Below are 14,827 nucleotides of genomic sequence, written 5' to 3'. Positions count from 1 at the left end.
GTACCTGTGCTTTCTGTAAAGGAGCCATGCGACAACACAGCACTGCAGTACATTTCAAGCAAATCTGTAGAAAAATGGTCTTGTAATTACTGGAACTAGAATCCTGAGACGGATTTAAAATTAGTGACAGCGTTGAGCCATCTATGATGAGGCCGTACTCTTGGTTCAACATCCAGCTCCTAAAATGCAAATGGAAACAGAGGTGATGCTCTGAGCTGTAAGTTTTCAAGAAGTCAATTTGTGTCATCTGAGCACACAAATAAATGGTTCTTAAACAATAAAACCCCCTCACTTTCTTGGGACTCAATGAACTCAAATGGCTTGGATTGAAAAGGGAAACCCTGGGATTTCCCCGAGAGGTTTGCATGCTTGTGTTTGAAATGCAATAATTGAGAAACAGATGAACTCTGAATGGATGTGGGACAGGAGAGAGCAGGGTAGTAAGGACCCAACCCTGAAGTGATCAGAGCGGGCAGACACCGCCACCCACAAAGAAGTCTCATTTGTGGCAAGACTTCTGCAGCTGCCTCTATAAGGATGCAGGATTGAGATTAAACTCTTTCCCTTTCTGGTTGGCCTCTGCCTCTGGGGCAGCTCTGAAGAAAGTGCCCACTTCTCTCTCTCTTCTCCTCTTCCTCTCCCCCATCTCACCTTTTACGGCCTCCCCTATTTTTGGGAAAGTCCTGCAGTAGCCTTTTACGATATTCCATCAATAGCTCATGTAGCCGGTCCTCTTTCCTCTCACTATGCCCCACCGTTTTGGTGGTCAGCTCCAGCAGCTCTGTGTTGGTCTGGAACAGCCGGCAGGCATAGCAGGTGGATTTGGCCGTCTCCATCTTGTCCCCAGTAAGCACCCAAACCTTCATGCCAGCCGCATGCAGGGCCTCGATGGTTTCTGCTGCCTGTTCCTGGAGTCTGTACATAGAAACAACAACAGGTTACCCTCTGGTTTGCCCACAAGATAGCACTTTGCTTTGAATTTTTCATTCGGTGCATCACGCATATTGATCCTTTTGGGGGACTGAACCTAAAGGCTGTCCATCAAAAAACACCAGCTGCTGCCGTCTCAGCTATAGAGCAATGACCCAGACTTTTAAATGCATGCAAGCATGAAACACCCATCAATACAAGATGCCCAGCAGTACAAATTGGTGTAATAAAAGACATCGCCGCTGATCCAAGCGCTTTGCATATCTCTATGTACACATCACGCACCCAGAAGAGACAAATGAATACCAGCCTCACTACATTTAAAATTCCACCTACAATTCCTTTCTCCTTCTAAACGAGGTGCCTATATGCATTTAAAAAAATATAAGCCTGAACTCAAAGGGAATAGACTCTAACTGCTATTTAAGCTCTTGCCACTAGAGGAGGACAAAGAGCTACATTTGGTGACAGTGGGAAACTGATGATAATTCACTCTGAAAGCAAACTGGTAAAAAAAAAAAATGCATTTCACTTCCAACATATCAGTTTGCTTTCAGAGAGAATTATCATCAGTCTGCCACTGTCACCAAATGTGGAAAATAATAGCAAAGCGGCTGTCAGATGACACTCAGGCAGAAAGAAACCCTGTGACAATGTAAATGGACATACTAATAAAGCCTGGACAGAGTTTTGCCTAAGTAAGAGGGCTTTGGGAAGGAACCCAAAAGAATACTACTTTATATCTGTGCTTTTCATCACAGCGTGGGTTTTATAAATATTAGACATTTCATCCACACAGTACCATTTCATCCACACAGCCCTCTGCAGCAAGCAGACACTCTTGTTTTACAATTGTGAAACCAAAGGCAGAGAGGTTAAGTAGTGTGCCCTGCACTGCAGAGGGAGGTCACAGTGAAAGTCCAGATCACAAATCAGCACATTGGTGCAATTAGTATTTACTCTGTTTGCTTGTTGCTCTCTTACTTGTCTTCCACCGCGGTGGCCCCAATCAAATGCATGTTGGCTTCTATGTCTTCAAAAACCTTGGCCATCTTCTCTTCTCTGTCCTGGAGAGCCATTTTAGCCTCACAAATCTGCTTATCGATTTGATCATACTCCGCTTGAGAGAGTTCTTTAAAGGCCACGCAAAGTGTTCGATACCCATCCTTAAAACAAAGAAATGGTGAAGTGCTGTAAAACTGTCTCTTCCACAGCTCTCTACTTTAGGATTTTTGCTTCTGTCTCTACGGGGCACCTAATACCTGTCAGTACTGGACCTAATGTTAAAAACAATCTGACATTTTCAGCAAAAGGACCATTTCCTCTTGGTTTTGCATAGCCAGGTTGATATATGAACCTCCTCACACATGGTTAAACGAGGACAGGTGACACTGGGTGCGTGTACACATTAAATGAATGTGACCGAATATACTCCAGCTGAATTTAAGCCAGAGTAAACTAACCCCAACGTCTTCGTCTACATGTGCGTTTCAGTGCAGTAATTTACTGTGTGGCAGGGTACCACTTGTATTTGACGGGACTATCCAGCAGTGCAGTAAAATTAGTCTATTGCACCCAAATTGCTGTACACGTGTAGACAGTAATGCTTTACTGCACAGCAAATTAGTCTGCTCCATGGTAAAGTGTCTCATATAGACATGCCCACTATGTATGTTCATAGATAACGAGAACTAAGAGACTGTAAAACTTGGCTAATTTAAAAAACCAAGTGAGGTAAGAGGAAGACCGATATACAGACAGTCATAACCAGAAAATGGATGCTAGCCTCACCACTCAGGGACCTAAGTCTAAACATTTTTTTCTGCGTTCAGCTTTCCCTAGATAAATCTCTCACATACCACACATGGAAAACAAAACTATAAACTGATTCAAGGATTTCTCTTACCAGGCTAAAAGGGAGGGGGGAGAAAGAGCATTATTGTTACATCTATTTTTGACCACTTGGGAGATGCTGAGATGCAATCAGGCCCATATAAGTAGATCAGAAGTTAAAAGAAGTTGGAAGCCAAAGGAACAGAAAAAGAAAGGAGTCCCACCCTGGATTTCAAAGAGAACAGAAATAAAACTTGTATTTTCTACACTCTTTTCCCCCAAGCTAAGGCTGGATCCTGGTCTTGGAAATAGCTTTTCCTGACCCAAAATCAAAACCAGTTCCAGGTGCGTTCTTACCATGGCATTACGATCCACATGTGCTTTAGTTTGTTGTATTTCATCTTGCTGCACCTTTGGAAAAATAGACGAGTCGGCTCCTTTACAGAAGAGGAACAGCTTCCCTAAAACCGAATTAAAAATAGATCAGAGTATGCCAAACCTAGAGGAAGATGTAAAAGCCATTGGTTTGATATGCAGCAAGTCTTTGATGCAAAGGAAAGAATCGGATTGCAAAGGAAGTTCTAGTCAGGGTGCCCACGACTTCAGTTCTCACTTGCTTGTAATTTTGCCAAACTTTAGCCGCTCAGGCTGAAGTATCAGACACGAGTGTCAGCCTGAGGGGAGATTTTTCTTTTATTTTTTGAACATTGCAGCCAGGTGAATTCAATCATTTCTGAGACACGGAAGGAAAAATTAGTTGTTTTACTTATGCTAAAAAAAGGTTCACCCACTTTCCTCTGAAAAATGCCAGTGTCAACAGGCTTTCAAGATGGAGACTGCAATTCAACAAGGGGGTGGCTTCCAGGTCAGATTTGCATGCACCAATGAGCACTTTATAGACTCAGACTGTGTAAAAGACAATTTTGCAGATGCAGCTAAGGCTCACAAAACGTAGTGAGTTACCTTTCCGAGGCTGCAATGCAGAGGCTTTATACATAGGCAGCACAAAACTAAATGCAGGCAGACATATTTATGTGTCAAAACTTCTCTCTCCTAGATAGGATGTATAAAAACTGATATCTGATGCATCTAAACCAGACTTTCAACTATACCTGTGATAGTTCTAACAATGACACTCATCCGGCGACGGACAGGATCAAAATTTAATATGTGAAGAAGTTGGTACCTTTTAAGAGAAGGAAAAAAACTTGGATCAGCCAAAAATCAACAAAACATTTTCAGATTTACGCAAGATGACCAAGGTTTGGGATGCCTGAAAAATCAAAGCTGCTCCATACGCATTCAGGGAGCTTTCAGTGGCAGGCCCTTCTGGTCCACACCCTGCGTGGCTGGCTGGCACCCAAGAAACAGGTACGGTCCCTTGGCTGGAGGCCCCAGGTGAGACATGCTGTGATTTAACAGCACCAGAGGAAGTGAACAGCTAGAAGGAAGTGATTAAGGAACTCCCTGGGCCATGTGATTACTCAGAAGCTGCAGGTATTGTACGGAAACAGCTAAACTGGTTTGCAAGTCCTAGAAGCAGCGTTTGACCACGTCAATCCCTGCACATAAAACAGAGGAACTCAAGCTGCACAGAAGTCCGAAATGAAACATGGTAGCATGGGCAAAAGCCAGAGGAGCAGCTGGGGCTCCCCTCCCAGCGGCAGGCATGACGGAGGGATGTGGCAGGGGCTGCTGCCACAGGACCAGGGGGGGAGTTTCAATGCAAAAGGGGTTAAGATTGGAGTATGTTCACAAGGGCTCAACACTGCAGGGCTGAGGCTTCCAGAAGAAACCAGCTCCCCTACATGGTCCCTGTCTGTGAGGCATCGTGACAACTTACGGACATCAAAAATGCTCACAATCCCTAATGCAAGGCATGACTATTTTCAAAGGAACAAAGGCGGCTTCACACAATTTGTTAATTAGCAAAAGCTATGCATCTCGTGATGAAGTTTGTTCCCTATGAAAACTCATTCTTCTCTCAACCATGCAGTCTCTAAGGAGCCTCAGTGCCTTGAATATTGCTTTTAGCAAAACCTGCCACCAATTTATTCTCTCAGCCACCCCATGTTCTGTGTTTAGGCTCTGTCTTCAGCATGTTGCATGGATTTGATCCTGCTCTGCTGAGGGTGAACAAAGTATGTGGAGTGGGGGGGCCTGGCAGAGCCTGTCTGTGGGAGCCATGTTCGTGGCCATGCTGCGAGGGCCCTTACCTTTCAGTTTCATTGTTCTGGTTTTTTACTTTCATGTAATCATTTTCAAGTCCTAGGAAACTGAAACCATACCTGCCAACAAACAAGAGGACGAAGGGCATTGGAAACAGCTCTTGCCATACATGACACATTAACATCATTTTCAAAGTCATTTCCATATCCTGGAGTACAACATCCGGCCCAGGGGATCTGCAGGCTGTACAGTTCACTACCTTTCCCTGCCTCTACATCCTTAAAAAGGAGCTGATCCATCCCAGGAAAGTATAAGGCCTCCCTCCACAAACTGCATGAATTAACACACGTGCATGAATTTTGTGGCAAAACAGACAGGCTTGGCGCTATTAAGCCTTGCAAAACAGCAATGCTACGAGCATGTTAGAAAAGGCTGACACATGTAGCCATTGCAGGAGATGCTTTGTCTATGAGCGTTTTTGCCACTGCACAGAAAAGCCATCTTGCCCTGATATACACACAGCTAACGGACTGAGTCCTGTACAACACAACAGAACCACTAATGTCCTGATGAGCTTGAATGAAGCATGGCTCTGTTTAGTAAGAGCAGGACGACCAGTTTGTTCTGGAAGGCCCAAATACACTGTGGTGTACAAGGACTGACATTAAGTAGGACCAAAACTACTCCTACTGTGATGTGGCTTGTAAAGGTTAAGTATTGACTAGCACACAAAACTGCATTGGGGGCCTAACTCAGACCCCGCTGAAATCTGCAGAAAAACTGCTATCAACTTTAATAGCCTTTGGGACCAGGCTGAACGAGCATGTTCCACTATGCCTGGGGAACTGAGAGAGCAGCCTCTGAGCCGCTGTAGGGAACAGCTCAGGAGGCAACTTCTGCGCTCTATATAATCCCAAGGAGCACAAAGGAGTTAAGAGACTGATAAGCAAACCCCTTGGCTCCGAAAGACAGCCTGAAGGCCCTTACTTTTTGGCGCCTTTCACCAAAGCTATTTCGTCGGGTGAAGAGGAGATATAGGTAGCTCGGTGTTCCAGATGCCCAATCAGTCCATCCACTTGGTCTCCTTCCTTGATCTGAACAGTATGGCACAGGCACAAAGCACGCAGAAACAGCTCTTCTCGGCACTAGGAAGAGCGGCAGCAAGACGAACAAGTTAGTTACCAGCACCACTGCCTGTCCTGGTACTACATGGGAGTAACACCCTGTGGCTGGACACACGTGCCATTGAAACCCAGCACTTGTAATGATGCTGAGTCAAACAGCAGGTAGGATTTGTTCTGAATTACTAATGCTTTAGGTGGGGATTTTCAACACTGCTGGTGTTAAGCACCCAAATCCTTTCATCACCTCTGAAAATCTACCCTTTATACAGGAACTTTCATTTACGTTGCGCCTTTTATGCACACACAAAGAAAACTTTCAGTGAAGAGGAGTGGCGACCACACCGTCCAACAATTGGGGAGATGTGAAAATGAGCTGGAGACATTGAGAAATCCTTACTCTTGCAAATAAAAAATAAAAAATGCCCTCGTGTCCTTCCCAGCCAGACAGGCAGAAAGCTGCTCCATGCAGATGCTAGCAATAACTCAGGCTGCCCTTATTTTCAATGCAATGGAAGGGTAAACAAAGATAACACAACTAGAAGAGCAATATTAGCCTGCTGGTTCAGTAATTTGTTCATGGGTGTGTGCACAATATTACTCTGATGCCATCTTAGTGATACAACTAGACAGCTGCTTTAGCTACAATTCTATTCCTCGTGGTCTTAGTTAAGCAGAGGATGTAGCTGATCCCCAAAAAATGGCTCTGTTCTCCCCTGTTACTACTATGTGAAATCAGTCCAGTGGCCAGCATGACTATGATTATTAAAGAGAGAACCATGCCCAAATGGTCAGTGCTCCTGCACTTGAGCAATGAAAAATACTGGATTCAGAAACCCAATTCTCCAAATATCTCTAATGGACTAAGTCCGTGCCTTGGCTCCAAGTACTGTCAAGCTTTGGGATGCTCAAAAATCTGCACCTGAGTTTTAACTATGACTCACGTAGAGGCTCAAGTGTAACCTCCCAGAAATGGGAGCTGGCAGTGAAAAAAGAATTGACCATGCATAGCTCTACCTTTTCTGCTTTACCATAATATTTCAGAGGCCCATCCACCTCGGAAATGGACTCTTTGTACTTGTGCCCATCTATGCAACACTCGATGAACTCCATGCTGTTTTCAGTCAGGGTCCCGGTTTTGTCTGTGAACACATATTCAACCTGAAAGAAAGAGAGGAATTCAATGCAGTGCTTATGCTCTTGGGGAAACAACCACAGCTCCGGCAGGGCTCAAACTGAAAGGAGGCGCAGCAGGCATTTTAGCAAACGGGCCTGACCCATAAAAGCACTCTGCCACTTCAAGCGGGGAATGCATACGCCCAGAGTAAGCTCCAAGCTTCATCTACTTCTTGTGTTACTATCTTCATCCTCAGAACAACTCCCCTTCTTCCCAATTCACTTCATGGCTGCCACAGGTTTTCTTTAAAAAAAACCCAACAAACCACACTCTCCAGAACTTGCCCCAGCTATGAGATATTTGAATGTATGGGATGAATGTGCCCACAGAAATCAAAGCGTCACTGTTGTTTGTTGAATCTGATGATGCCAATTTACTCCTAGTTTTACTTTATGCTCAAAATATATTCAGCACTGGACATCCTTACCCATATCGAGGGCTCGAGTTATTTTATTTATAGCTGCACTTATACAAATACAAATAGTTCAGGGCTCCAGCTTCCTCCCTGCCAGGAACTGGTCTTCCTTAGATCTCTTTGAGTTGGTATTAAAAGATGCACAAAATACAGGGATACAACAGAGAAACATGTAGTTTATGCTTATAAAAGTGCACATTCCAATATAAACTGTTTCCCTAATTTTTTCTAAATGAAGAATCAAAATCCCATTTTGGATGCTTGCTTTTTAAACAAGCTCCCCATTGCTAGTCCCAGAGTGCAGCAGCTCTAAGGCGGTAAGAACAGAAGGATAAGATGAGAATGGGAAGTAAATTTCCTGGGTTTTCATCATCAGATGGGGAAGAAATCCAAAAAAGAAACAACAGAAACAACAAAAAAGGAGGATAAAACTGTCAAAAGCAAACTGTGCTTTAAAAACATAGTAGCTGCTAGCAGCAGAAGGACATGTATTTGTTTGCTTTGTGTGATTTTTATGTTGACAGCATGCTTTAATTAGCTAAACACTGCAGGAAATGAGACATTTTCCCTAAAGAAATAAAAGCAGGGTGTATTTTCAATTGTGTTGCATTGCATTCGGCTCCCTGAGCGTGGAAGAACAGAGTGAAGCCACTGGCTGCTTGGCATGCCGGCGAAAGCAGCAATCATACCCTTGTGCATGCAGAGCGCTGACCAGATGCGCACTCTTCCCATTAAGCTTCAAAGAGGCCAGTTACCAAGGATTTTTATTTTTAATTAAAGCAGTGAAAGCAAACACATGCTGCCACGCAGAGTGGAGCCTGCCATTCCCCCAGATGGAAACAAATCGCAGTGACCCAATTCCTCGTCTTTCATGTGCTATTTATAACATCATCTAGTTTTTGAAGCAAGGAGAATCGCATTAAATGTAAATTACCACCAAAAATAGTTAAAAGTTCTATGTGGATGGGCACATGAGTGACTAGCAGACTAAGGCTTTTTATTAAGGGAGAACATGATGAACTCCTACAGCAGCAGCTCCCTAGTTATTTTTCAGCACTATTAAAAGCTGCAATGCTGGCACAAATACAGCCATCAATTTTCTCTCTGTTCTTTGCAGCAAAGTTTGATTTCCTTTACTTTTAATTAATTTATATAGTGACAGTCTTGATAGCTAACTTTCACTGTCCTCGTTAAAAAGCTAAAGTTAACCTGGCAGTCAGAAGACAGTACGCTTAATCACTTTGAACAGGTTGCTTCTAAAATACACCCAAATACCCTACTTAAATCAACACTCCAGAGCTGGCACGCTCCCAGATTTTGAATTAGGAAACATTTCTCTGGAGGTCTCTTGGACACCCCCAACTCACCCTCTCGGGCTGGTACACAGAGCCTGCAGGCAGGAGGGGGAGGCAGAGAGAATTATGTATTATATGAAAATCTAAGTCTACCTACTCACATTAAAGCTTAAACCACTGAAGCGTCCTACTCTCAGGAGACAAAGGGATGACAACATCATTTGCCCCATTTAGTGCCAATCGCCGAAATCGATTTCCTGCTCAAGACTAAGATCGACAACAAGGCCGCTCCATGCAACACCCTCTCTTTGCAAAGGGCATCTGGCCAGCCTGCTGCTTTGCTACAGTGATCCCAGCATGCTGCGCTGGAACAATTCTTGACACAGAGAAGGGAGAGACGGATGGAACTAAAATGAGCCACAGACCTCCCCTGAAAAGTGCATGTTGACAGGATCATGAGATCCATAGCACAAAACTAGCTCCAAGATGCATGTGGCGGGCTTAATATGTAAAAGCACCTAAAAGCTAGCGTTGGCCATTCCCATGCCAGATGTGTTGGGCACTCACTGTAACTTCTACAAGAGGGCTCTCATTTCAGTAGTTTCTAGTCCAACGAACAAAAGCACCCTATTTCCATGTAACGCCATCTGAACATCCCTTTTTAGCATACGCAGACACACGAGGAAGGGGGTTCTGACCTGTCCAAGCTCTTCATTGAGGTCCGAAGTGTTCACCAGAGCTCCTTCTTTTATTTCTTCATCGTACATCTCCTTATCCCAAGAAATGAAGAAGGACCCCAGAAACTTCTGCATTTCTACTGTGACGTACATGGAGACCGGGATAATGAAATTGAACAGGACCATAAACGACAGGAAGTCGGTGAACATCCTTAAGACCTAGAATGGAAAGATAACCAGGAACGCTGTGGCCGGTGCATATGCAACTCAGACAGAGCCAGATGCAGTCTAAAACATAATGCATCCACTATGCTTGTCTGCTTTTTTTTCATTAAAAGGTGGAAAGATACCTTGGAAGGAAAATAGGATCCTACAAAAAAAAAAAAAAATCATGCCAAGACTGATGGGTCAAGTTCTGTTTCTGAGGAACTGCGAAGGTGTCGCTAAAGAGTTTGGCTCATCATTTCATTTTATGCACAACCTGGATAACTAAGTCTGCATGGTGTCCACTTCTGCAACTGTTACAGGTCTGACTCTGGTTTCGTTTCGGTGAGCAAGAGACAGGGACCGTTCTGAAATCCATGCACCTACCCCAGGGCATATATAGGTGGTGCAAGTGAAATCAGAACAAGATTGCCTCTGTCCTCCAAATTATTAAAAATAATGGAGGGTCAACATTTTCAAGGTTGGCCGTCCAGGACACAGTGGCTCAATCCATGTTGAGACGCTGAATAAAAGCGTCTCCAGCCTGAATTTATGCAGTCAAGGTTGAAAGTGTTGGCTAAATTCCAGATACGCACCAGGCATGTCAAAAATCTGCCACTGCTATTGAGTATGAGATCGGTGTGGCCAAATTTCTATTGACCTGTCTTTTGCCAGTAAATAAGAGACTGACTTTCAGAGACTTGAAGTTTGAAGAGCTTGCATACAAACACATGGGGATGCATATTCGGTACCAGTGGAGGCCAACCTTTTTGCCAGGCGTGTCACAAATTAAGCCCTGCGCCCTCCACTAGTGCCACTCCAGTCCCCTTCCCCTGCTTGATTTGCTGCTCTGCTTTCTGCTCCCTGGCACCTCAATGACATGCTGTGTGCCACACACAGAGGCGGCCTGTGACACACACGAGACAAACCGGCCACCCCTCCTCTATATAACAGGAACAGCAACATGAGCAGCTGGGCATCAGAGCTTCTCCGAGCAGGGCTCTGCCTAGCTACCTGTAAGTATTTCTAGCAAGAGTACCAGGTAGTAGCTCAAAATGGAAACAAATAGGAACAAAAGGGGAAAGGGCACCGAGGCACTGACAAGACTTCCCTTCATAAGCATTCAAAGCCATAAGCAGGACAGATAGCCCTGGCAGCAAACGTTATCAGATTAAATGAGGCTGTCAGAATATATAAGGAGGAAGGACCAACATGTCAGAATACATTGAGGAAGGACCAAAATACCAATCCACTTACCTTGAATGCCTCTTTCTCTTTTTTGGTCTTCTCATTATACCAAGGCTCATCGTTAAATGGATTGCTCTGCCAGACGTACTTCATCGTGGTGCACACTGTAGCTTTACTCAGCAACATGCACAAATACACCACCAAGAAAGCATTGATAGACCTGAAAAATAGGTTTCTTTTTAAAATCCTCAGACAGTTATTTCTAATATTCAGTCATGCAAAATAAGGCAGGTTGTAGCTTCCCTGTTTTTAAGACGGAAACTCTAGAATAGCTGCTTTTGACAGTGCCGATCTTCAGTGCCAAAGCCAGGGTTTTTAATACTCATTACTTCCAATTTGTGCTTTCCTGTACTGAACAGCCCTTCATTTTTAAATGGGCTATTCAACACTGCAGCTTTTCAGCAGGCACGCTTAACCGAACATACAGACTTTTCATGCAACCAGATTGTATCTGAAACAAAAGGCAGTGAATTATGGGACTGCGACTGCATAATTGGACCCATAAATAAACCAACTTTTTATGGTACTTTCTCTTCTAGGCATCCATCTACTTACTTCTCTACAGCGGAACGCTTTTGACTTTTCCCTTGGTAGTTCAAAGCCATTTTTGTTTCCATTCCTGTGTAGACTGCAACCCCTACAGAACATTAAAGCATGGCTCGTGAGAGGCTTGCAACTCGAGAGAGCTCTACCTCCCACACAGCAGGGGAGGATGTCAGTGTTTGCACGGAACTTGAGTCTTGATCCGCAGAAAGAAGCATTACCCAGGGTTTAAGCACTGTTATTTAACACAATCTCCAATGCTATTAAATAATTCTATGTGGAACAGTTCACAGGAGAGAACTGCCTAATGCTTAGCTGCAATATAATTTATTTCTGGATAAAGTTAATCAGTTTAAGAGCAAATATTTTTTCATCCCTCGCAATTACTTGTACAAATTGCTCAGAAAAAAATAAAAAGAGCAGCACTGCATAAATTTGTATGTCCTAAGTACTTGCGGAGCTGGCAAACAAATGACTGCAGTACCGATTCTTTGGAAAAGGGCATGGGGAGAAGTGTTAGCATTTTAGAGAGAAATAAAATGGACCAAATGTCGGGAAAGGGGGGTTGGAGGGGAAACACCTGGGGCAATCCAGACCAAATTCAATTCTACTGGAAGCTGGTGCTAACCCTCTTACATCTGGGAAACAATTTCTACTTGCACCAAGGCTCAACTCAACCCTTGAGGATACTGGAACCATTAACAATAAGCTGTGTGTGACGGAGGGTAGTATAAGGAATACGTTTGCCACGCAAACTTAACTGCTTGTTTAGCAGAGCTGCACTAGTTGGTGGGCAGAGAGAATAGGAGGCAAAGGAGCAAAGTTTTCCAAAAGGAGCTGCAGCTTTGGGGGCCAACCCTGAGAGAGTGACATTGGGGCCTTTTACAGAAAACACTGAGCATCTGTCTTCTGAAAGCCCAGACCCATTAAAGAGTTGGACCGAGCACCCAAAAAGCACAAGTCATTTTGGAAATCTTGGCCGATGTATTTAAAATGTCAGTGGAGCACTTGACACAGGGTAGGTTTACAGTGCACTCAGAGGTGCAACTGCAGCTCGTGTAGACACCCTCGCAGGCAATTCTCTTCTAGCTCAGCTTGAATAGCAATAACAGCATAGCCCAAGCAGCATGGGACATAAGCCCAGCCAAGACATTGGGTAAACAGCTGGGAGCTAAAGCCAAGTGCCACTGCAGCTTCACTGCTATTGGCACCCACAGTAGCTAGATCAAAGCAGGTCTACACAGGCTGCAGTCACTCTTCTGCCTATTGTGTACATCAGTGGTCCTCAACCTTTCTAAACTTCACCTTGTTGATGCAAGGCCCCCCGTCATTAGACTCTAGGCATCCTGCAGGAAATGCCAGCTCTTAGTTTTCACTTGTTTTTTGACTGCAGACAAATAATAGAGCCATCCTTCTATTGCACAGAACTCAGGGAGACCACAACAGGTCAGAGTGTTTTGGACATGATTGTTTTGGATTTTGGACAGAGTGTTTTGGCCATGATTCACAAATCAACCCAGAGATTTCAAATAGGAATTCATAATCATGTGAAGGTGTTCACACACCTAACAGGGCTAATATCGCACGCCACGGCACACTTAAGAGGATCTCACAGCACCCCAAGGTACTGTGGCACCCTGACTGAGAATTCTTGGTGTAGCTGTCTATAGTCTTATTCCCAAGATTATATCAAGTATCCTGCACATGACCCCAAGCTGAATATAGGGTCCTGACAGAAGGGCTGTAGATAGGTGTTTTGCACTCCTAGACCCACTGATAAACATCTAGGTTTTCTTAGTTATCCACCAAAACTATTAACAAAGAGTTGTTCACCATAAATCTTCTTGGTATTTTTTAAGGTAGAACCCTTCAGCAGCAGGTTTTCTGGACCCAAAGACCTAAATACAGAAGAAGTTATGACATTAGATCACGTGTAAACCATTTCACACCAGCTCATGCATGTATCATTTTCAGAGTTTAAAAACAAAGCTAACCCTCAAGTCCTGTAGGCTTGCTTATTAATACTCTCAGGTCTGGAGAGTTGTTTGCCTTGGATATTACCTAAGGAATTAGTTTATTCTGCTTATTTCTCCCTGCACATGGATATTTAAATCCTCAGTTTCTACATCTTACTCCACAAAGTATTACTGGTATTCAGACTTGTCCATGCCCAATTCATTTGGGAATTCGGGCCAATATTTTCAAGAAAAGGGCCTATTAAAGTTAGGCACCTGAACACCTCTGTGAGGGGCCCGATTTTCAAAAACATTAAGCACCCAGGTGTTTTTTAACTTAAAAATAATAAAGCTGAAAAAAAGTTGGTGTGTTTTTTTCTCCCATATTGTCCTATTCCATTAATTTCTTATTTCTTTCTAATCTTCCCATTCAAAAACATTGGGTGCTCCTACTTCCAGAGCTAATCTGGTGTCAGCTTTTTAAAGTGGGGGAAGATGCACGTTGTGCAAGTCCTCACAAAGCCAATCAGGAATATTTCAGCTGCCTCTAGACAGTCCTGTACTTCAGTGAGTATTGGAGAAACAATTAGTTTGTCAGCCCTGAGGAATCTGAGCTGCATATGTCTTGGTACCGATGCCGCAGGGATGAACACCATGAGCATGACAGGTACAGGCTGAAAGAGAGCCATCCTATTTCCTTTTTTGCCTGTTCTGAGTTGCTTGGGTAACTGGTGAGCTAGCTCCTACTGCTGCTTAACAATCCTCCTTTTATTGCTACTTGCCAAGTTTGCCTTTCTCCTGTGCTTTAAAATTTGCTCCCCCTAATTTTGCAGTGCTAATTAGTTATTGATTTGGTGGTTTCCCATGACTCATAATGAGAATGCTGTTATGAGGCAGAGCTGGAGATCAATATGCTAAGTTAGCCATCTCTGGGCTTTCTACTGGGCATTTTTTTCATGCCTGTCTGTTGTGAAACTGTACTGGGGCAACGGCTGTCTTTCAATTCTAACTTTGCATGCCACTGAGTATATTGCTATAGCACTGAGTATATTGCTGCGGTCACTATACAACATGTGCTCTGAAATAAAAGCACTCTGTGCATAGGAACAGCCTGCATGGTAGAAACCTAGCATCCAGTCAAACAACCTCGCCTTCCTAAATGCTATCTGTTCGCCCACACTTTCATTTTCTATAGAAAAACGATCAGGCCATCTACAAAGACAGCACCTAGTTAGACCCTTTGGATATTCAGAGCAAAGG

At 43.8% G+C, this 14,827-nt stretch overlaps 1 protein-coding gene across 8 annotated transcripts in view; it reads right to left on the bottom strand.

Annotated features, from left to right (window-relative positions):
- The window catches only part of ATP11C (ATPase phospholipid transporting 11C), a 97,142-nt gene that overhangs the window by 28,106 nt on the left and 54,209 nt on the right, over positions 1 to 14,827 (bottom strand). For all 8 annotated transcript variants that reach the window (XM_059732875.1, XM_059732876.1, XM_059732877.1 and 5 more), the window contains 12 exons: positions 13,446 to 13,510; positions 11,625 to 11,706; positions 11,079 to 11,229; positions 9,639 to 9,836; positions 7,071 to 7,214; positions 5,920 to 6,077; positions 4,980 to 5,051; positions 3,876 to 3,949; positions 3,121 to 3,224; positions 1,915 to 2,096; positions 652 to 915; positions 5 to 179 (listed from right to left, as the gene is read on the bottom strand). In XM_059732875.1, the coding sequence (XP_059588858.1) occupies positions 5 to 179; positions 652 to 915; positions 1,915 to 2,096; positions 3,121 to 3,224; positions 3,876 to 3,949; positions 4,980 to 5,051; positions 5,920 to 6,077; positions 7,071 to 7,214; positions 9,639 to 9,836; positions 11,079 to 11,229; positions 11,625 to 11,706; positions 13,446 to 13,510 (1,669 nt within the window). The remainder of the gene's footprint in view (positions 1 to 4; positions 180 to 651; positions 916 to 1,914; positions 2,097 to 3,120; positions 3,225 to 3,875; positions 3,950 to 4,979; positions 5,052 to 5,919; positions 6,078 to 7,070; positions 7,215 to 9,638; positions 9,837 to 11,078; positions 11,230 to 11,624; positions 11,707 to 13,445; positions 13,511 to 14,827) is intronic.

This window comes from Alligator mississippiensis, chromosome 8 (assembly GCF_030867095.1).
Source record: "Alligator mississippiensis isolate rAllMis1 chromosome 8, rAllMis1, whole genome shotgun sequence".
NCBI lineage: Eukaryota > Metazoa > Chordata > Crocodylia > Alligatoridae > Alligator > Alligator mississippiensis.
This window is presented reverse-complemented; position numbering and strand designations above follow the sequence as displayed.